General features: G+C 30.4%; 2 protein-coding genes across 4 annotated transcripts in view; both read left to right on the top strand.

Annotated features, from left to right (window-relative positions):
* Nucleotides 1–17240, top strand: part of CTPsyn (CTP synthase) — a 64624-nt gene extending 47384 nt beyond the window's left edge. The window contains exons 1-4 of one of the 3 annotated variants that reach the window (XM_065503002.1): nt 9571–9842; nt 14773–14943; nt 15016–15517; nt 15581–17240. In XM_065503002.1, the coding sequence (XP_065359074.1) occupies nt 9689–9842; nt 14773–14943; nt 15016–15517; nt 15581–16610 (1857 nt within the window). In that variant the 5' untranslated portion in view covers nt 9571–9688 and the 3' untranslated portion in view covers nt 16611–17240. Of the gene's footprint in view, nt 1–9570; nt 9843–9908; nt 10059–11334; nt 12870–14772; nt 14944–15015; nt 15518–15580 lie in introns of those variants that run through there. The other 2 variants (XM_065503000.1, XM_065503001.1) reach the window with 2 other exon arrangements.
* A 965-nt stretch (nt 17241–18205) lies between these two features.
* Nucleotides 18206–18873, top strand: LOC135954289 (uncharacterized protein C16orf52 homolog A). The gene is made up of 2 exons (XM_065504393.1): nt 18206–18366; nt 18426–18873. Exons 1-2 carry the CDS (start codon nt 18264–18266, stop codon nt 18824–18826), a joined length of 504 nt encoding a protein of 167 aa, XP_065360465.1. The 5' UTR covers nt 18206–18263; the 3' UTR covers nt 18827–18873.
* Nucleotides 18874–24034: the final 5161 nt, after the last annotated feature.

Below are 24034 nucleotides of genomic sequence, written 5' to 3'. Positions count from 1 at the left end.
TATGTTAGATGGAACATCAATACTCCTATTCCTAAAGAAAAAGAACATTCGAAGAAGATTTATCTTCGTCTACAAGGTCTCTCCTTGAATTTACTTGAAGTTAAAGATGTGTTACAGAGCTAGCTGCATAGCTACATGCATTCCAAAACATTCCAAAACCATTCCCCTGAAACTGGTATTAATCCTATTCGAAATAGAAATTCTTGTCTTTTTGGAAGTGAATTTGCTTGAACGATGTACCTTCATGGAGATGTTTCTGTCATTAGGAAAGGATAATGAAAACTTGTACAAACAATCCCTAGAAGTTATATTTTCTTTGTTATGTTTTCATTCCTAAAAAGAAAGAATATTAACAAAAGATGAACTTCGTCTTCTGCAATGTCTTTTCTTTAATTTACTTGATATCAATTGATTAGAAGATCCGTCGTTCCCCATCCTGAAACATTCCAAAAACTCAACTACATTAAGCAGGGCTTTGAAACTTTCTCCTCAAAACTCCTACTGATCTTATTCGAAATAGAAAGTCTTTTGGCTTTTTGGAAATCAATTTGCTTGAAAGATGGAGCTTCATTGTAACGTGACGACTGCGGTTTTTTGATGGGAAACCAATAACTACGTTCCAAAAAATAAGTAATATTGAAAGAAGATGTACCTTTGTCTTCTGCAATGTATTTTCTTGGTTCGAAGAGCCATCGACACTATATCTACTGCCATCCTGAAACATTCCCAAAAACTCAACTTCAATAAGCAGTGCTTCGAAACTTTCTTCTGAAACTCCAATTGATCATATTCGAAATAGAAAGTCTTGGCTTTTTGGAAATCAATATGCTTGAAAGATGGAGCTTCATTGTAACGTGTCTGTAGTTAGGAAACGACAGTATTTCATTGGTTGAGAACATGTTCGTTGGGAAACCAATAACCAAATTCCTATAAAGAAAGAACTTTAGATCAAACTTGTCATCCATCTTTCTCAATATATCTCCTTAAATTAACTTAATGTCATTTGTTGCAAAGAACCAACGCTACTACTGTTTCTACCTCTACCACAAAACTTTCCAAAAACTCAACAATATAAAACGGTATTTTGGCAACTGTCTCCCTTAACTGCTACAGAACTTATTCGAAATTTAAGTTGTGGTTGGTTTCGAATTCTATTTCCTTGAAAGATTTGCCTAACATTAGGAATCGGTAACAAAAATTGGTCCAAACAATCCGAAGATGTTTTCCAATGTGGATTATGTGCAATGCGAAACTAATAGCCTGTTTCACAATATCGAATGAAAGATTTCGTTCGCATTCTAAGCGAAAGAAAACTGGTTTTGGTTTCCCTAACTTCATATTTATGTGAACGAATCAGTTTTCTTTCATTCATCTTTCAGTCTCAGTCTTTCCTTGAATTTTACTTGATGTAATTTTTTGTTAAGAGCCAACCAACGGCATTGCTTCTACCTCCACTCCGAAGCATTCCAAAAACTGGGTCGATTTGCCTGAAAGTTCCTGTATAGCCTGCAAATTTTTTATTCTCCATTATCCCTCTTGGGAGCAGGTGGCTTCCACAAAGCATTTCCATCTTACACAATTTGTTGCAATGGTTTTCGCGTCTTCCCATGTAAGATTGCACTGTCCTAGTTCTTGAAGTATCTTGCCTCTCCATGTATTCTTTGACCGACCACGGCTTCTTCTTATACTGTCAGGATTCTTTCTGATAGTATGGCGGATTAACCTCCATTTCCTACGTTTTAGTTGTGTTAGTCGGGTTTCTCGTTGGTAAGATTCCAGAGATAGGAGTTGCTGATGTTGTTAGGCCAGAATATTTTGTTGATGAATACCTGTAGCTTTTGAGTGATGGTGTTCGATACTAACCCAGTTTTACTTCCGTACAATAAAGTAGGCGTTCGTCTAGATATTTGTGAGTTTCTCCATACTGGTTGTAGTCTTCGAATGCCGATCTCGCTTTATTTACGTCTGTTTCAGCGCCGCCATTCGTTGACACTGTACGAATGTTGTTAATAATCATAGTTTTGGTTTTCTTGATATTTATCTCTAGTCCAACATGTGCTAATCTTTCCAAATTTTCTACTTTTGCTTGCATGTTGGAGATCTTGTACGAGAGTAGACAGATATTGTCCGCATATTGCAAATCTTCGAGTTGGCGTGAGAGACTCCATGTGATTTCTCTGAACGACTTCGCTCATGATGTCATTCAGCACTATAGTGAATAGCAGGGGTGATAGGGGCCATCCTTGTTTTTCGCCAGAGTTTGTGTGAAATGGTTGACTTATATTCCCCTTGTAAAGAACTGATAGTTCTGCATCCTGGTACATAGCTCTGACGATTCGAGTTATTTTCTGGACCTGCAAATCAGTATTGCCTTGTCAGCTAGATTTAGAGAGTTATCGAAAACACCTTTGGAGACATTTTAGTTTTACAGTTCCTTTAATTTGTTACAATGGAAACTTATATTTGAAGATTTCAACGACCTTAATGACAACGTTTCAGACCATGTTTCTTCAAGTTTTTCATTATATTTCAAATGAAAAATATACAAGTCCGTTTTTGTGAACATTTTTAGGGATGTCAAGAGTTGGCTCCTTCTTCAAGTAAATCGAATACTGCTACTATAGAGGATCGTAAAAGATCTTAAAGCAACTGTTTTTATAAACAAATAAATTTAACTAAATATTTACAATATTTGCGCTTTCTCGTAAAAACACATTTGACTGGTGTTTCCTAGAGCATTTGGTATTACTTTTTCTTAAAAATACTTGGCATCACTGCTGAAACCTCAAAAAGTTGCAAGAGTGAAAAGTAAGAGAATCTTTTACTTGAATATTTAAATGACTGACTGTCTAAATGACTTTTTTTGTGGGTTTTATTTTGTTTTGGCTGGTTGTTTGCTTGTTTGTTAAATGCTGCTGCTGTTACTTCTTCAACTGATACTTTTGAATACTTCTGACTGACTGACTTGACTAATGATGATAATCATGATAATGAAGTTGTTGTTATTACTTTGCGCTATTATATGTAATGTGTTTTGTGTTGGTATTATTGTTGGCTATACACACAATACATATGTATATATGAACAGGCTTATTTGGAACTCTATGGTGGCGGCATTAATGCTGATGAATGTAACAGACATTGTTAGAGGGACGTGCTTGGTCTTTTTGCCAAATGCTTTAACAATTTAAGTTGAGGCCTGTGAGTTCTTGAGTTTTTCTTTATATTTGATAGCTTTATATTGGAGACATTTCTTTTTTGTTGTTTTCTTTTTGGTAAAATATCAGCTATTTGTTGAAAATTTCCTGAGTCTGTCTAAACATGCTAATGATTATTTCAATGCTAAAAGTTTGCTGGAAATTGACTTTAATATTTTCATGTTCAGAGACAGACCTCAGCTAGCTAATGAATAAGTATGTATTAAAAATAATTCTTGTTTGCTGTAATGTGTAAAATTTTTTCTTTTCTTTTTATTTCTTTTTACTTGCCATGTACTTGCCATGTACTTGCAAATTTCCTTTGCTTTTTGTCATTTTTATGGCACGTTGTAGTGTGTAATGACGACGATGATGATGATGATTTTTAAGTTGTTCTTCATGTCTACAGTTTGTCAGAAGTTTTTTTGTTTTGCTAGTGTTTGCATTTAAACCTTTAAAACCTTTACGTCATGTGATTTTTGTTTGTCTGTACGGTCGAATGAACTGCGCTTTAAACTCAGAACAACAACACCACCACCAAACGAAAAACACTTAGCCAGGCATTTCCTGTTATTTAAGTTCTGAAATGTTAAAGCAAAAAAAAGTCTTTAAAAGAAATCAAACAAATTTTATGTTTTTAACTATTCACCACACACTTACTCAAACAACAACATAAATGACTGACTGTTGCTTTATGTTCCTTGATATATGTATACACAACACACTCATTATTATGTTTAAACACTTAGCTTGTTGAATGTTTTCTTTGTGTTTTTTTATTTGCTTTGGTTTAAGCAAATTTTATTTAATATTATAAACACGAAATCCTTTAATTGTTGCTAAAGTTATGCCAAGTATTTTTGTGTGTGCGTGGAAGTGTCAGTGCGTAATTAACAACAAGTAACAAGAGTTGCCACATCAAAAATTACTGCCCGGGAGGTTATCAATAATCTAAAATTGCAAATTAGTTCTCGAACTAGGCAAATGAGGCACAAAGCGGCCCTCAAAGCCAACACAATCCATGCCATCGTTCAAATTCAGCCTGATTTACTCGCCTACTATTTTAAAATGTTATTCCTACCCAACTATGACTTCACTTTCCATCCCTGCCTAGTATAACAATTTATAGTGAATGCCAATTGATACAACTTTACAATACATTGTAAATTGAACAATTGTTTCGAAACCAATACAAAATTCTGCTAAAAATTGTATGTCTGTTGTAAATTGTAAAATATATAATGGATTGATAAAGAAATGAAGTGTTGTTCTTTAGGTTTATACAATATTTTTCCAACAAAATGTGTAAGAGTGTGTTTACATTTGTTGCAATTGTGGTGTGTGGCAGTAGATTTTGACAAAGTCATTGTGATGTATTTTTTGTTTTATTATTCTTGCCATATTGATGATGATGATGTTGTTGTAGAATGGATGAATGGTTGGTTGGTTAGCTGACTGACTAAATTACAGACACAAACCAAAACTGTTAGACAGACATGACTGACTGACTAAATATATAGTACCACTGAAATGCTGACTGTCATTCATTGATTGTGTGTGTGAGTCTGTCAGTCGTTGCCTGTAAATGACAGATATTATTTTCTTTTCGTACCATTTGCATACATGTGTCGGAAAAAGTATGTGCACAAGAAATGTTTAGTTGAATCCTTTTTATACTTTTGTTTTTTTATTTAAAAAAACTTTTTTAAATTTAAAATTCACTCTATTTTAGTATTTTTTTTTTATTTAAAAATTTTCCAAAATTTTATTTAGTTTCTTCTATGTACGCAAACATTTTCGAGCCACTGTGTCTTCTCCTACATTGTTGCTAATATTTTGTAGTTATTTGTTTATTATTTCTTCCTTTTTTACATTTATTCTATATTTTCCTCCCCCCTTCTTCATGGATTTCTTTTTTTTTTGTTTATTTTTTGCGTTGAGTTTTTTCTCCAACATTTCTGTTCTAGTTGTTGTTGTTGTTTAAAGCTTAAGCTGGAACAACACATGTCATGCTTGTTTTTACTCTGCTGCTTTCTGTTTCTTGCCGATGATGTGGGAGGGGGCAGAATGATGGTGGAGATGAATTGACTACACACAAGAATTTTGTTGTTGTTATATTTGTTGGTGTTTAAGTTGTTGAGATGATGATGGTGATGCAAAATCACAATGAAATCATGATGGTGACAATAATGATGTTGTGTTTTCTAGGTTTGTTGTTGCTGTTGTTATTTCTTTGTGTATTTTTCCTTTAATGTTTTCCATTTGTTTTGTTGTTGTTAGGACTTGTGCGTCAACCAGTGATGCCAAGTATTTATTTTCCTTTAGAAAAGTGTCTGTCTTGTTAAGACAGTTTTTCTATAGAAAAATGTCTGTCTTGTTAAGACAGTTTTTCTATAGAAAAGTGTCTGTCTTGTTAAGACAGTTTTTCTATAGAAAAGTGTCTGTCTTGTTAAGACAGTTTTTCTATAGAAAAGTGTCTGTCTTGTTAAGACAGTTTTTCTATAGAAAAGTGTCTGTCTTGTTAAGACAATTTTTCTATAGAAAAGTGTCTGTCTTGTTAAGACAGTTTTTCTATAGAAAAGTGTCTGTCTTGTTAAGACAGTTTTTCTATAGAAAAGTGTCTGTCTTGTTAAGACAGTTTTTCTATAGAAAAGTGTCTGTCTTGTTAAGACAGTTTTTCTATAGAAAAGTGTCTGTCTTGTTAAGACAGTTTTTCTATAGAAAAGTGTCTGTCTTGTTAAGACAGTTTTTCTATAGAAAAGTGTCTGTCTTGTTAAGACAGTTTTTCTATAGAAAAGTGTCTGTCTTGTTAAGACAGTTTTTCTATAGAAAAGTGTCTGTCTTGTTAAGACAGTTTTTCTATAGAAAAGTGTCTGTCTTGTTAAGACAGTTTTTCTATAGAAAAGTGTCTGTCTTGTTAAGACAGTTTTTCTATAGAAAAGTGTCTGTCTTGTTAAGACAGTTTTTCTATAGAAAAGTGTCTGTCTTGTTAAGACAGTTTTTCTATAGAAAAGTGTCTGTCTTGTTAAGACAGTTTTTCTATAGAAAAGTGTCTGTCTTGTTAAGAAAGTTTTTCTATAGAAAATTGTATGTCTTGTTAAGACAGTTTTTCTATAGAAAAGTGTCTGTCTTGTTAAGACAGTTTTTCTATAGAAAAGTGTCTGTCTTGTTAAGACAGTGTGATGTTTAGAATTTTTTCTATATAAAACCGCTAAATTGACTTTAGAAGTTTTTGCTGATTTTTTTGCAAATAGTCTTCATATTTGTACTACGTCAATTAGATTTTGTTTTGTATACCAAGGTATTAAAAATATGTCTATTTCAAACTTCGCTCCATTTCATCCATTAGTTCATATTAAGCTAAACAATCATTGTAAAAGTTTGAACTGAATGTCAGTCCGTCGTTTTGTTATTTTATTTGTCTGTACTTCATTTTCCATTTTTGGAGTATGATATTCGTTTGTTGGCCAAATTCGCCAGAGAAGTGTTTTTATTTGTGAAATTCCTACTTCTCTGACAGTGTTATAGCACAATAATTTAAAAGGCCAACAAAAAAATAAAAAAAAACATACTTTTTATTAATTTTTTTAAAAACTGTTAGCTTTTAATTTAAATTTAGTTTAAAAATAAGTAAAAGAGATATATTCGGCTGTGCCGAATCTTATTTACCCTTCACCAAATTATACTTCAAAATAAAATTTTTAAATATTTTTAGGTAAACAAAAAATTTTTTTTCCAATGTTGTTTTTTTCATTTTTTTAAGAAAAAATTTTTAGTTTTTTAAATTTAAAATTTTTTTTTTTTAAATTTTATATGTAATTTTTTTTTAAATTCACCAAAAAAAAATTCGGGTTAAAAATTATTTTTTCCGATTTTGACCCATTGTAGGTCCAACTTACTATACTTATATACGTCGTTGCAAAGGTCTTTGAAATATCTATCATTGGATATCCATATTGTCTATATTAATGACTTAGTAATCCAGATATAGGTTAAAAATCGAGGTTGTCCTGGTTTTTTCTTCATATCTCAGCCATTTGTGGACCGATTTTGCTGATTTTAAATAGAAACTTCTCGAAAGCATGTTTGACAGAATTATTAAAGATTTGGATCCCGAAGGTATCTGGGGTCTTCAGAAAATTGATTTCAACAAACAGACGGACAGACAGACGGACATGGCTTAATCGAGTCCGCTATCTATAAGGATCCTGAATATATACTTTATAGGGTCGCAAATTATATTGTGGAAATTACAAACGGAATGACAAACTTATATATAACCTTCTCACGAAGGTGAAGGGTATAATAAATAAATGTTCATTTACAAATTGGTCATTTTATCTAGTTTTCCATTTCTTATTACAAAAAAATCCTTTACAACCCACTGTGTTTTTTTCATATTTGTTTACATCTACGTTACACACTGCCTAACATACAAACATACACTTTTAACAGCTTTGGCTGAAGTCCAATCAACAGTAATGGCAACAATAGCAACAGCAACAATAATAGGGCTCCACAATAATAACAACAACAATGAAATGAAACAAAACCCCCCTCTCATTCCTTACTTGTCTTACTTTTTGTGTTTTTTTTTTCTTTCTCCCAAACTGAGAATAATAATAACAATGGGGATGATAATGATGGCTATGGTGATAATGATGTTGTAACAATAATAATGTTGATAAGGTTTGTTATTGTTTTGTTTTTGTTTCTTTTTTCTTCTATGCTTTAATATTTGTGGAGAAGTTAGACATTGCTGCTAATATGAAATGTTGTTGTAGTGTTGCTCGTTAGTTCGTCAAAATACAAAAAAGAAATATATCGTTGTTGGTTTATAATGCCTCCTCTGAAGCCTGCTTAAAGTCTATTACACTTTGTTCGTCATCATCAGCACCATTTAAAGCAGTAGCAGCTACACCAAAGCAGTGGGTATTTAAAATTGTTGGTGTGTTTTTTTTATATTATGCCCAGTAACTGCTGGTGTTTTGAAAATTCGCTTTTTATCTTCGGTTACCAACTCTCTCCAATCTGCGTCCTGGCAGCTACGTTTCATTTTCTTAAAACCAAAGTTTGAAAATATGATTTTTTTTTAACAAATTTGCTTTAGCAAAGCTGTTTGGCAGTCAGGCTGGAATTTTTTTGGGCTTTTTCACACTACATATGTTTGTATTTTGCCAATTCTTTTGTACTACAGATTTTACTGTTTATTCTTCATTTCAACATTGGTTTTCTTTCAACTACGCCTTCCACACCGTCTCTATACTTGCAAAAAAATACAATGTCTCATTGATTTCCATGCCGACAACGTACTACAACAGCCTCAAAGCGCCTGTTAGCATACAAAATATCATCATTTAACATCTTCATCATTATCAAAAATAAAATAAATAATCTTTGTTTCTTTCATCTCCATCTTCATCATCATCTAAAATCATTTATCCTCTTTGTTGTGTTTCCATTACCATGATTTTAATTTTTTGTATTCAAGGAGAACATTTTGTGAAATGAACTTTTATTTCGCTTTAAGACGCTCAATATAACAGTTGAATATGAAGATTTAGGTAAAATTGCAGAAAAATATCGATTTGTAATGGAAGAAACAAATTAAATTGTTAACAAAATGTTATTAAAAATTGTTTAAAATAACAAACTTACAAGAAAACCGTTAAAAACGTTCTAAAAATTTAAAGCAACACGTGGGACCATAGCTGCCAGATTTAATAATTAACGACTTTTGGTCTTAACTTAGTTTGTTTATAGTTAAATTTTGTTTTGTAAATTTGTTGAAGAAATTTTAGATGTTTTCTTAAGAAAACGCAAAGAGAAATACTAAATTTTAATAAATACTAATTAAAAAATAGTTAAAACTAGATTTTATACTGTTTATCACTATTTTATTTCAAAATTATTAAAACTGCTGATTTTACACCCAATGTCATCTGGCAATACTGTTCATTTCGCCATTAAGCCGTTAAATCATACATGCAACTCTGCGTGTTGGGTAAACAAAACACACAAAAGCAAAATAAATAAAACCGTTACGAAAATGTAAACAATTAATGACTGATTAAAAAAAAAAACAAACAAAACAAAGAGAGTGAGAACAAAATAACTTGTAACTCATGCTTACTCTAACGTAATTACCGTTATTTAAAGAAACCGGTGTATTTACAAAAAAACTATTTCAAAACATATGTATAATAAATTCATGAAAAAAAACGAAAATAAAACAATAAGAGAGTGAAAAAACAGTAAAACAAAAACACAGAGAGTAAAACTTCCTTTCCAAACTACAAATAAACCATTAAATTTCAGAAAAATCTAATTTAATAATAAAAAATATACAAAAAAACAAACCAAATATTATTTTAAAATCCATTACAAAATAAAAACAAAATTTGCAATTGTTTGGACAAAAAAAAAAAAACAAAGTATACCAGAATAGAGTGTATAATCCATAAAAAATCGCCTCTTTTCTAACACCCACCATGGCACCGAAAAAATCCACCATTGTTTTAAATGTTGAACAATTTATACGTGACGTTGAACAACGTCCGGCCATATGGAATCGTAATTTCCATTGCAATAAAGCATTTTTAGAACAAATGTGGGATGAACTCTCAGCCGAACATAAATTACCCAGTAAGTATGATTTATTTAAATTTTTATATACGAAGTTTATTAAAATATTACTGTTTACTTTTGTAGAAGTTGTGCTAAAAGCTAAATGGAAGGGTTTACGTGATAATTTTCGTGTAGAATACAAACGTATACCACGCTCGGATTCGGGAGAATTTATGGTAGAACCAGCGACCTTTGAATCTAAATGGATTCACTATTATGCTTTGTTGTTTTTGAGTAAGTAATACTATGCAAAAATATAGTTATCAAAGCATTTCTATAAAGAAAAGTTTGTTATCGATATAGAAACATTTCTATACAGAATACTTCATTATCGAAACTTTTTGATATAGAAAACTTAGTTATCGAAACTTTTTGATATAGAAAACTTTGTTATCGAAACTTTTCCATATAGAAAACTTTGTTATCGAAACTTTTCTATATAGATAACATTGTTATCGATACTTTTCTATATAGAAAACTTGTTACTGAATTTTTTCTATATAGAAAACATTGTTATCGAAATTTTTCTATATAGAAATCTTAGTTATCGAAACTTTTCTATATAGAAAACGTTGTTATCGATACTTTTCTATATAGAAAACATTGTTATCGAAATTTTTCTATATAGAAATCTTAGTTATCGAAACTTTTCTATATAAAAAACATTGTTATCGAAAATTTTCTATATAAAAAACTTTGTTATCGAAACTTTTCTATATAGAAAACGTTTTTATCGATATTTTTCTATATAGAAAACTATGTTATCGAATTTTTTCTATATAGAAAACATTGTTATCGAAATTTTTCTATATAGAAATATTAGTTATCGAAACTTTTCTATATAAAAAACATTGTTATCGAAACTTTTTTATATAAAAAACTTTGTTATCGAAATTGTTCTATACAGAATACTTTATTATCGAAACTTTTTGATATAGAAAACTTAGTTATCGAAACTTTTTGATATAGAAAACTGTGTTATCGAAACTTTTCTATATAGAAACCGTTGTTACCGAAACTTTTCTACATAGATAACATTGTTATCGATACTTTTCTATATAGAAAACTATGTTATCGAATTTTTTCTATATAGAAAACATTGTTATCGAAATTTTTCTATATAGAAATCTTAGTTATCGCAACTTTTCTATATCGCAACTTTTCTAAATGTTAGTTATCGAAACTTTTCTATATAGAAAACATTGGTATCGAAACTTTTCTATATAAAAAACTTTGTTATTCAAACTTTTCTATATAGAAACCTTTGTTATTGTTATCGAAATTTTTCTAAATAAAAAACTTTGTTATCGAAACTTTTTTTTATAGAAAAAATTGGTATCAAAATGTTTCTGTAGAGAAAAATTTGTTGTCGATACTTGTCTATATAGAAATCATTGGTTTCGAAGGTTACTTTTCTATATAGAAATCTTCATTATCGAAATTATTCCATATAGAAATGTTTAATATCCAATCCTGTATATTTTATTAATTTTTTGCCGTACCTTTATAGCCGAACACATGCGCCATCGTGTGCCCAAAAACGAGCAAGATCAGGCCTTCTACTTTGCCCAACAAAGTCAGGACTGTGAGAAAACCGTCGTGGAGCCAGATCTAACAAATGGTCTCATACGGCGCATACAAGACAGTGATGAGGAATTCGATGAAGATGATGTGGAGGAAGAAGATGATGAAGTGACAGAGACCACACCACCTGCAGCTCATTCTCAACCATTGACAACAATGGGTACACTACCGGGTGCCATAATAAAAACAGAAGATACACGCCACTTACTCAAGCATATGGATAAAGAGGTGCAAGACTTATCCAAAAAATCCTTAGACAATAATGCACAGTTACTAGAGGCGGCCAGCACAACACTACAGCTACAACAGGCCACCACCATATCGTCGACGACAACAAGCGGCGGTTTGTGTTTGGTAACTACCGCTCCCACAGTACCTAATACAACAGTGGGTGTAACAGGAGCCTCATTATCCTCTTCAGCCTCCTCTGTATCGAGTACTACTTCCTCCAACTCTTCGTCGTGCATTTCCACACTCAATGTATTTCAAACGTCACCTCCCATAGCCCATACCACAGCATTGGCTGTGGCCGCCACTCTAGCCTCAATGAATGGTGTTGCGAACAACTCAGCCTTGGCTGTTACAGCCCTTAATCATCATACACCCTCTTCATTGCCCAGTGCAATGGTTTTACCAAATACTTGTATTGCTGCAGCAGCACAACAAAAAATACGTTCCGTTTCACCGCCGCCACTCTACAACAAAGCCCATCATCCACCACCCAACTCGAATGGTGTCATGAGTAAAGAGCGTTCCGATGATTTTCCTCTCAATGCCAGCACCTGTTTGCATGGCAGTCATGAGCATTTAAATTTCACCAAACATTCTTATACAAATGGTTTAATACCCGCTTTAAAACTAAAAAGACCCCGCTTATCGGAAGATAGTAATTTTAATGGTTCCTCCACCATGGACACCTCAACGCCTACACCTTTAGTACCCGAAGATGATGATTACCATTATTTATTATCCCTACATCCGTATATGAAACAGTTGACAGCCGCTCAAAAGTTGCGCATACGCACCAAAATACAAAAACTAATATTTAAAGAGCTGTACAAGGAGGACTTGGAGGAGTCGAAATAAAAAAAAAACCAAAGTCATTATTATAATTAAGCTTAACACAATATTTATAGGGGAAAAAACAATGATAATGAAAAATAAGATTTTGAAAATCTTTTTGTAATTGTATTTAAGTTTTTTCATTTTGTATGTATTACTTTTTGTAAATATTTAAATTTAGCATTTATGATTTCCAGATTATCTCAGCATTTAATTATTTTTTGTTAATAAATTGATCTGGTTTATTTTGTTATAATTGATAAATTATAACTATTATAAACATATTTAAAGGCATTTATTTTATTTATCAATTATTGTATAATTGAATTAAGTAACTATTTAAAATGTACATGAATGAATAAAAGAAAACAAAATTTATTGATGGATTTATGTTGTAAATTTGCGATTGAAGTTTTATTTCATTTTTTTTTTTTAATTTACGAATTTTCAAACGAGAGATAATAGCATTATAATAGTTCAATGGGGATTTACAATAGATGGCGCATCTTTTAAAAGCGGTTTTTGTTTTTAATTTATTTTCACTTAGTTATTGAACATTATAGTGTAAACAATAAAGCTCTTTGCTTCGAAAATGTTAAGTTTTGTACCAACAAAGCGTCATATGCGGGTAGTTTTGCTTTACTTTTTTAATTTGAAAAAAGTGGCAAATATCCATGGTATTTGGTGGGAGCAAAAGACTCCTATCTATTATAAGATGCTGAAATCTGACCAAACCATCACAGGGAACCTGTAAAGAACGCATATTCATTTGAAGCTAGAATTGGCCCAGAATATGCGGCCAGACATGCTACCGTAATATTCCATCATGACAACAGCAGTTAACAGTAAAAAATCTAAACATTGCAAATTTGGCATCACTTTTGTTAAGAGATGTAAACATTGCAAATTTGGTAACACTTTTGGTGGTGATGAACTGATGATTTATAAATTTTGTTTATTTAATTAAAATGTATTTTATTTTATACAATTTAATGCTGTTAGTTTTATAGATATTATTTAAAGATTTATATATGATCTAGGTGTTTAAAACGAAAAAATTTTATTTGAGGTTAGAAACTAATTTTCTTAATTTTTCGATTATTTTATTAAAATGTTTACAATTTTATACATTTTAAATTAAATGCTTGCTTTTTTATAAGTTTCAGTTAAAATTTAGGTGAAATTTTTAAATAACGATTAAAAACTAAAAAAATAATATTTGAGGTTAGAAATGATTTTAACAATTTTGTTAATTTATGTTTTATTTTATTAAAATGTTTAGTGTTATACAATCTAAATCAATTAAATTCTTGCTGTTTAATAAATTTTACTTAAAGATTGCAAAAAACGATTTAAAACTAAAAAATATTTTTTGAGGTTAGAAACGATTTTTACAATTTTGTTAATTTATCGTTTATTTTATTAAAATTTTTAGTATTATACAATTTAATATTTGCTGTTCTGTAAATTTTAATTAAAATTTGTTAATAAAGATTTAAAACTAAAAATTAATATTTGAGGTTAGAAACGATTTTAATAATTTTGTTAATTTATGAAAATTTGTATCAATTATCGTTTATATCAATTTATAAAACTTGCTGCTTTATTTTTAATTTAATGCTAAATAAAGTTTTAATATTAAATAATCTAATATTTGAGGTTAGAGACTAATTTTACAATTGTGTTCGTTTATTTTATTAAAAATTCTGAATTTTTTTATAATTAAAATCAATTTAAAAATTTGTGTTTTATAAATTTTAGTCTTAATAACGTTATAAACAAAAAAGTAATATTTGAGGTTAGAAACGATTTTTATAAATTTGTTAATTTTTTGTTAAATTTTATAGAAATATACAATTTAAATCAATTGAATACTTGCTATTTTATAAATTTTACGTTAAGTTTGCAAATAACGACTTAAAACTATAAATTAATGTTTGAGGTTAGAAACGATTTTAACAAATTCTTTAATTTATGGTTTATTTTAATAAAATTTCTAAAATTTAATTAATTTTAAAGATTTCCATTTTATAAATTTGTTTTAAAGTAAATAAATAAAGCTAAAAAGTAGTATTTGATGTTAGGAAAGATTAAGCAGGCTACACAATTTTTGGATTTTATAGAATTCAATGTAATCTTATGTTTTCTGTTAAAAAATTTAAGTTAAATTTCCAAAATTGTGGCAAAGACTTAAATAGGGCAAAACTTGAGGCTAAAAAAAGATTTTTAAGTTAATTTTAAATAAATTTCTTATATTTTTAGAAACATTAATTAATTTCCTATATAATTTTGTAAATTTCAGGTGAAGTCTATGTTTTGGATGATGGCGGTGAGGTTGATTTAGATTTGGGCAATTATGAACGTTTCCTGGATATCACCCTGCATCGTGATAACAACATTACCACGGGTAAAATCTATCAATTGGTGATAGAAAAAGAACGCAAGGGAGAATATTTGGGCAAAACTGTGCAAGGTAATTAAACATTTGGATACACATAACGAAAAACTAATTTTAAACTGAAAACCTGTTTTTTCCCACTTAAAGTTGTGCCCCATATTACGGACGCCATTCAAGAATGGGTGGAACGTGTGGCTGAAACTCCTGTGCGCGGTAATTCCAAGCCCCAGGTGTGTATTGTTGAATTGGGTGGCACTATTGGTGATATAGAGGGCATGCCTTTCGTTGAAGCTTTCCGTCAATTTCAATTTCGTGTAAAACGTGAAAACTTCTGTGTGGCTCATGTTTCCTTGGTGCCCTCACCCTCTTCGACGGGAGAGCCAAAAACCAAACCTACCCAAAGTTCTGTGCGTGAATTGAGAGGTTTTGGTTTGAGTCCCGATTTGATTGTTTGCCGTTCGGAAAAACCCATCGGCTCGGAGGTCAAGGAGAAAATCAGTAATTTCTGTCATGTGGCTCCTGATCAGGTTATTTGCATACACGATTTGAGTTCTATTTATCATGTGCCCTTGTTAATGGAACAGACTGGTGTTATAGAGTTTTTGAATGAACGCTTGCAGTTGAATATTTTGCCCAGTAAAAGGGAAAAGTAAGTTTATTTTTGAGAAAATTCATAGGAATTGTATTAATTTGTTTTTCTTTTTTTGTTTAGATGTTTGCAACAGTGGAAAGATTTGGCCCGCCGTTCGGAAACTTTGCGCAAGAATGTTACCATTGCTTTGGTAGGCAAATACACCAAATTCAAGGATTCCTATGCCTCTGTGGTCAAGGCTTTGCAACATGCCGCCTTAGCTGCCGGCTATAACCTGAATTTGAATTTCGTTGATTCCAGTTTACTGGAGAATGAAACTTTGCAAGAAACTCCCTCGAAATATCACAAAGAATGGCAAATGTTGTGCGAAAGTGATGGTGTTTTGGTGCCCGGAGGTTTTGGCTCCAGAGGCATTGAAGGCAAGATTAAGGCCTGCCAATGGTGCCGTGAAAATCGCATACCCTTCCTGGGCATTTGCTTGGGTCTACAAGCAGCTGTTATAGAATTCGCTCGCCATGTTTTGGACCTAAAAGATGCGCATTCCACAGAAATCGATCCCAAAACTGCTAATGCTTTGGTTATTGACATGCCCGAACATCATACCGGCCAAATGGGTGGCACTATGCGTCTGGGTAAACGCAAAACCATTTTTGCCGATGAACCCAGCATCATTAGACAATTATATGGCAATCCCAAGTCCATAGACGAACGTCACAGACATCGTTATGAAGTGAATCCCAAATATGTGCCACAATTGGAGGAGCATGGCATGCGTTTTGTGGGCTGTGATGATACCCATACACGTATGGAAGTTATAGAATTAAGAGATCATCCCTATTATGTGGGCACTCAATATCATCCCGAGTATTTGTCTCGTCCCCTTAAACCCTCACCACCATTCCTGGGTTTAATTTTAGCGTCGGTGGGTCGCCTGCCCAGCTATATAGCCAGAGGTTGCCGTTTATCGCCTCGTCAACAGTCCGATGTGTCATCTGATGAAGATGAGTTGTTGGTGGCTGACACCCTGAAACATTTAAAATTGAATGGTAATGTCAATTTGACTCCCAACGGCAAGACCGTGCTTTTAAATGGCAGTGCTTCGGCCTCTGATTCTGATACAACCCCTGCTACTGTAAATGGCGAGGCTTAAACTAATTTCGTCTAGAAATTATATCTAAATATATTTTTTGAATATATACCCCGTCTTCTAAGTTTTCTAAAACCAACTTTGTTTTTTTTTAAGCATCAATTTTTTGACTAGCATGTAAGCAAAAGAAAAAAAAAGAATGTTAAAAATAACGTGAAATGTATGTTAGAAAAAGAGAGACAAAAACTAAAAACCATTTTTTTTATTAAATAAAATTACATATTTTACTTAAATTTATTAAGGAACTGTTAAAATGTACACATACAAATATACAAAACTAAACGAAATGAATAATAGTTATACGAAATAAACAAAAATAATCTAATTTAAAATTAAATATTAATTAGAATCATGCTAAAACGTTTGATTTTCCATGGCCTAATATAAATAGTTATTAAATGCTCTACTGTTTTTATGTTTTCTCTTTTTTATTACAATATATAATTTTATATATTTCTAAAATCATTGTCCTTGTCATAGAGAAATATTTATATACATATTTGCTCCATGATCCATGTTTTTAATAATTTAAGTAAAAAAATTATGCCGGCTATTAAATAAAAATCAAGTTTTATTTGAATATCATTTATAATTATGTACAACAAATAAAAATAAAATAAAATTGTAAAAAAATTGGGTATATTTTATTTTATGCGGAAATAAGAAGGCAAAGGCATCAGTAAATGTCGTTTAATTTTAAATGAAAAAAGTTTATTTTAGAGTAGATATTTGAACTCCAGTCTCTGAGTAGCACCAGTTTCGTCGAAGGAGTCATTCTACATCCACGCCTTGAGTCATCAGTCCTTCATTTGCAACGATGTTGGTCAGTCAAACAAAAATAGTCTTACTTAAGCTCTAGTTTAGTTTTAAACGTAGCTCTTTATATATGGTCTTCCTTTAGCTCCAGATTGGCCTCAATCATAGCTCTGTATATTGTCATCCTTTAATCCCAGTTCAGCTTAAATGTTAACTCCTTATACATATGTATATAGCCCAATTATGAATAAAATCTCTCCGGGTGTTTTTCCCTCATTTTTCCTATTCAAATTCAATGGGAAAAAACTCCCGGGGAATTTTTTATTCATAATTGGGCTGATAGTCTCCAGATTAGATTCAATCTAGTTTTTTATACAGTTTTACTTTGGCTCCAGTTTAGTTTCAATCGTAGGTCTTCATATAGTCCTACTTTTGCTCCGGGTTAGTTTTAATCGTAGCACTTTATATAGAGCTCCAGTATGCACTAAAATTAAATTCGTAATGTTTGGAAGGTTTTTAAAATTATTTAAAAGGTAAATCATAACTTTTTTGACATATTACAATTTGATAAGATAATTATTATTCAGTATACGTTGTTTTTCATTAAATTCAGTTATTTTTATACTACTATTTAATTGTAATTTTAAAAATTCCAAATTAAACAAAATTATTCTAACGGTTTTTCATACAACTGCTGTATTAATAAAACTTGGCATTACTTTTTATTATAGAGTTGTATTTATACAATTCCTGTATAAATGAAAACAAATCTGGCATCATTGTGTCAATGCAAGTTTGACATTTCCTAAGATTTTGTTTACAAACTGGAAAAAACACAGAAAATTAAGAGAAAATACAGAAAAATTATAAAAAATATTTAAAAAAAACTTTCACACAATTATGGATAAATTAACCACTATAAGTGCCACCTTATTTATGGCCGCCGATGTCTTTGCCATAGTCAGTTTGGCCATGCCCGATTGGATAGTCACCGAGGAGGCTGGTAAGTAATATTTTTCTAAAAAATAGAGAAAAATATTAATTTTTTTAACTTTCCTTTAGGTGACATACGCCTTGGTCTCATGTGGACTTGCATGACTCTCTATAATCGCCCCCAGGTTTGTTATACACCCGAATTGCAACCTGAATGGCTGGTGGCTCTTGTTTGTATATTCATTGGCTGCATTTGTATAACCACCACTGTCATCCTGTTGGCCTCTAGTACTTGGGATCGCAATGTTATACCGTATGCCCGCTGGGTGGGTTTTACGGCCATGGTGTTATTTTGTTTGGCGGCTGTGGTGTTTCCTTTAGGTTTTCACATTGAGGAGATTGGCGGCCAGGCTTATCAATTGCCCAATACCTATAAAATAGGTATATCGTATATATTATTTGTTTTGGCTTTGTGGATAACTGTGGTGTCCGAGTTGTTTGCGGGAAAAGTTTGTTTGCCTCATTTTTAGGGAGACTGAACAAGGCGTAAATATTTGTTGTTCTAAGCAAGACTGGATGTTGGTTTTCTTCCCAAACATGAAGGAAGTTTGTAAGTTAAGAAAATGTCTCCCAATTGGCCTGTTAACACTTTCTAGTCCTAACAAAATTGTATATTTTTAGTTTAAAAAATAGTTTTGTTTATCCTTTAGGATTTTTTAGAATAAGTGGGTATCAGAAACCAATTTTCTTTCAATTTCAATTAATTTTGATGGACTTTTCCAAATTAATCAATTAAATTTATCTCATACAAAATAATCTCGAATATTTAAGAACTTTAAAGTGTAGCAAACTACAGTATCACTCTAAAAACAAATGTAGATCTGAATATTAACAATAATCCGCCATGATTTTAATTTACATTAATTTCTTATGCAATCTACATGGCCTATAGGATTCGTTTGAAAACATGTAAATCCTGTGTTTAAAAAGAGAACAAATTTATATTTTCCATAAAATAACAAATTTCTTTTGAAATCTCTGTATATATTTTATAATAATTTAAGGTTTTTGTAAGTCTAGTACTACTTCTATTTCTGTAGCATATACAAATTTCATATTGTTGAAGAGGTTTTTTTTAAAAATCTATGTAATTTTTGTTTTTTCAAAAGCTTTCGAAATATTTTTGTTTAAAAAAGTTAGTTTACTAGTTTTTTGTTAAAGAAATTTATATTAAATTGTGCAATCTCAAGACAGTTATAAGTTAACGCTCAAAGTAAAGGTTTTTTAATTTTTATTAATCCTTAATTGTTATTTTTTCTTCTACTTTTATAATTAATATTTAATTTTTTTTAGAATTTAAGATGTTTTTTTAGTAAATTGTACTACTTTTTGTTTGTTAATTTTTATTATTAAATGTAAGACTATATCATATAACAATATAAACTTATTTAAAACATATACCGCCCAATTATGAATAAATTGGAGGAGTTTTTTCCCATTGAATTTTTCCCGGGGAATTTTTATTCATAATTGGGCTAATAGCCTAAATACAATCAATCAAAAGCAATTATATTTTGCGCTCAATAAATTATATAAACGTAAAAGAGGTAAACGCTTTTAGCACCTAAAAAGGAAATTAACAAAAGTCGAATTATTAAGAATATTAGGGGTTATAAAATTAACTATTTTACCTCAATAAATCCTTAAAATATTTTTGAAGCTAGTAAGCTAAATATGAATTAATCAATCGTAGGTTATTATATAGTTTTAATTTAGCTCCAGTGTAGCTTCAATTGTAGTTTTCTTTATGTAGTCTGGCTTTAGCTTCAGTAGATAGAGCTTTAGTCATAGCTATATCTACAATATTACTTTAACTCCAGTGTAGCTTCAAGTATAGCTCTTTATATAGTCTTACTTTTGCGCTAGTTTAGCTTTAATATCAGCTCTTTAATCGTAGCCTTTTATATAGTCTTACTTTATTTCCAGTTTAGCTTCAATCATAGGTCTTTATATAGTCTTATTGTCGCTCCAGTTTACAATCAATCGTAGCTCATTATAAAGTCTGACTTTAGCTACAGTTTAGCTTCAATCGTAGCCCTTTATATAGTCATACTTTAAGCACCAGTTTTGCCCTTTATATGCAGCCCAATTATGAAAAAAGATTCCCCGTGAGTTTTTTCCCTTTTCTTTTTTTTAACATAGAATTTGAATAGGAAAAATGAGAAAAGGGAAAAAACTCCCGGGGGAATTTTTTGTCATAATTGGGCTGATAGTCTTACTTTAGCTCATGTTATTGTAGTTATTACTAAACAGTTTAGCTTCAATTGAAGGTGCTTATTTAGTAGTAGTTTAGCTTGAATTGAAAATCTTTATTTAGTTTTAATTTTACCTTTTGTTTACCTTTAATTATAGGTAGCTTAAGTTGTTCTTTTAAATTTAAAATAAAAAACCAGTTTAAATATATGATTTGCTAACCTTTTATATTTATTGTATTGCATTTATTAAATTATCTGTAGTTTTTTTTACATAATTTTACAATAGCTTAAATAAATATATATTTTTTTATATTATTACTCATATTTTTAAGATATTTTTGTTTTATTTTTTAAATTATCAGGTATGTTCTGCAAATCACATTTTATAAAAGTGGTTTGAAATCACATAAAAGGTGTTCTGAGCACATAATTTTGTGATTTTAAAACGTTCAACAAAGTCACTAATGTTTTCAAATCACTTGGTTATTTCTGCGGCTATTGCATGGAAAATATTAAAATAAATTATTTAAATAAATTAAACAATATGTCCTTTATTAATTTTCTTATAGAATTACTTGTTTTATTAAAAAAACACTTAAAATTTAATAAAAATCTAGAGACACCTTTTCTGCTGTAAAAAGTTTATTTGCTTTTGTGATTTCTTTTGTGGTTTCAGGTTTGTTTTCAGTTGTCAGCTGTTTATGATTTTCGAAAATACATGGAAGCTTGCCAGACTAAAATTTTTTAATGTCTGTCTAAAATATGTTCAATATCTTTAAATTAATTATAGAATTCGTCATAAAATTTATAATATTTGTTAGATTATATTATAAGTTATCAATATGCGTTAAGTTTTTTGCGCAAATTGGAAAAAAAAATGCAACAAAGTTGAAGCAAGTGGTAACCAAAAGCAATTGTGTACTGTGGCAGCTTTGCTGTTTTGTTTTCTTTTTGACATAGTGGTTGAGCTTGCGCCATAGTTTTTGCAAAATGTTTATAAAATGTAATTCCATTCTTTTTAATTCAATTAAAGATATAACAGAAGCTCCAGGCATTTTTTTATTTTCACTTTAATATTTCTACAAAATTATTTGCAAAACAAAACATTTAAAATAAACGAATCAGCTGTTTTCTTGTGCTTTCGAAAATTTAAAATCACACCGAAAAATACAATAACAGTGTGATTTACAGAACAGGCACAAATCACACGTGTGATTTTAAAACGGTATGTGATTTGAAATCACGTGGATTACAGAACATACCTGTATATAGGAAAGTTATAAATAAATAGGAAACAAATTGCATTAAGAATATTTTAAAAATATTTTTTAACATTAAATTCAAAATATATCTTTTTAAACATAGCTAAGGGTAAAAGTTTTTTATTTATTCAAAAGAAGACTTCAAAATCGTTCACTTAAAGAAAAAATCATGCAAAATACTTCTTTAATTTTTCTGTTATAAAGTTTAGAACAAACATTTGTCTACTTTACAAAATTCATGTTTCTTGTGCAAAATTTTAATATCAAATTTGTGTTCATAGTTTGCAGAATTTTATAGGTAATGTCACCATATTTGGTTTATTTATAGAAAAAGATATCGCCGATAAAATGCCATGATTAAAATTTCAAAAGGCTTACAACCTTAGCTTTTATAAGCGTTTAAACCAAAAACGCCCATATTTCCTCAAGTGGGCGTGGCTTTGGGAAAAAAATTGTCATTCGTATGAAAGTCCACTTCCAAATCTATCAGATGGCGAAAACTGTAATCTGGTAGCTGTCTTAGTTTTCGAGTTATTACGTGTGGAAGAAAATTTGTTACGCGACATTTACCTTCTGCAAGATTATGTTCTCCTAGTACTTGACAAAAAATTTGAATTTTTTTGAAAATAATTTTTTTAGTGGCATAATTTAATATTTAGAAAATTGCTTATATCTCTAACAGATTACCAACTATCTACATGAAATTTTAAATTGGACTACAAAAAGGTTCCACCAACTTGGTTGGTATGACAAATTTTGTCAAAGCTTTACAATTTCGGTTTTATAAGCGTTTGAAACTTTAAATTAAAATATCTTCATACTGGGCATGACAATAGGCTAAAAATTTGTGAGGCAGATGGTAGACAATTTTAAACTCTATAAGATAGTGAAGAAATTGTGTAAAATAGCCACTTAGTTTTCGAGTTATCACTAATTTAATAAAACTTTTTCCCATTCAGAAGCGTTTTTCAAGATTAAATTTGAAATATCTCTTTTTAAACATAGCCAGGGGGTCAAAGTTTTTTAATTATTCGAAAGAACACTTCAAAATCTTTCATCTAAAGAAAAAATCATGGCAAATACTTATTTAATTTTGCTGCTATAAGGTTTAGAACAAAATTTTGACTACGACATAAAATTCATGTTTCTTGTGCAAAATTTTAATATCACATTTTTGTTCATAGTTTGCAGAATTTCGTAGCTATGGTCACCATATTTGGTTTATTTATAGAAAAATATATCGCCGATAAAATGCCATGATTAAAATTTCAAAAGGCTTACAACCTTAGATTTTATAAGCGTTTAAACCAAAAACGCCCATGTTTTCTTAAGTGGGCGTGGCATAGGGCAAAAAAATTGCAGATAATATGAAAGTCCACTTCCAAATCTATAAGATGGCGAAAACTATAATCTTGTAGCTGTCTTAGTTTTTGAGTTATAAAGTGTGCAAGAAAATTTGTTACGCGACATTTACCTTCTGCATGATTATGTTCTCCTAGTAATTGACAAAAATTGGAATTTTTGAAAATCATTTTTTAGCGGCATAATTTTACATTTAGAAAATTGCTTATATCTCTAACAGATTAAGGCCAATCTATATGAAATTTTAAATGAGACTAGAAAAAGATTCCACAAACTTAGTTGGCATGACAAATTTTTCCAAAGCTTCACAATTTCGGTTTTATAAGCGTTTAAAACTTAAAATTATATATCTTCATACTGGGCATGAAAATAGGCTTATAATTTGTGATGCAGATGGTAGACAATTTTAAACTCTATAAGATAGTGAAGAAATTGTGTAAAATAGCCACTTAGTTTTTGAGTTATCACTAATTAAATACAACTTTTTCACTTTCAGAAGCGTTTTTCAAGATTCAATTGGAAATATCTCTTTTTAGACATAGCTAGGGGGTAAAAGTTTTATATTTATTCAAAAGAAGACTTCAAAATCTTTCAACTAAAGAAAAAATCATGGCAAATGCTTATTTAATTTTGCAGTTATAAGGATTAGAACAAAATTTTGGCTACGACACAAAATTCATGTTTCTTGTGCAAAATTTTAATATCACATTTTTGTTCACAGTTTGTAAGATTTTATAGCTAATGTCACCATATTTGGTTTATTTATAGAAAAAGATATCGTCGATAAAATGCCATCATTAAAATTTCAAAAGGTTTACAACCTTAGATTTTATAAGCGTTTAAACCAAAAACGCCCATA

This window comes from Calliphora vicina, chromosome 3, assembly GCF_958450345.1.
Source record: "Calliphora vicina chromosome 3, idCalVici1.1, whole genome shotgun sequence".
NCBI lineage: Eukaryota > Metazoa > Arthropoda > Insecta > Diptera > Calliphoridae > Calliphora > Calliphora vicina.
This window is presented reverse-complemented; position numbering and strand designations above follow the sequence as displayed.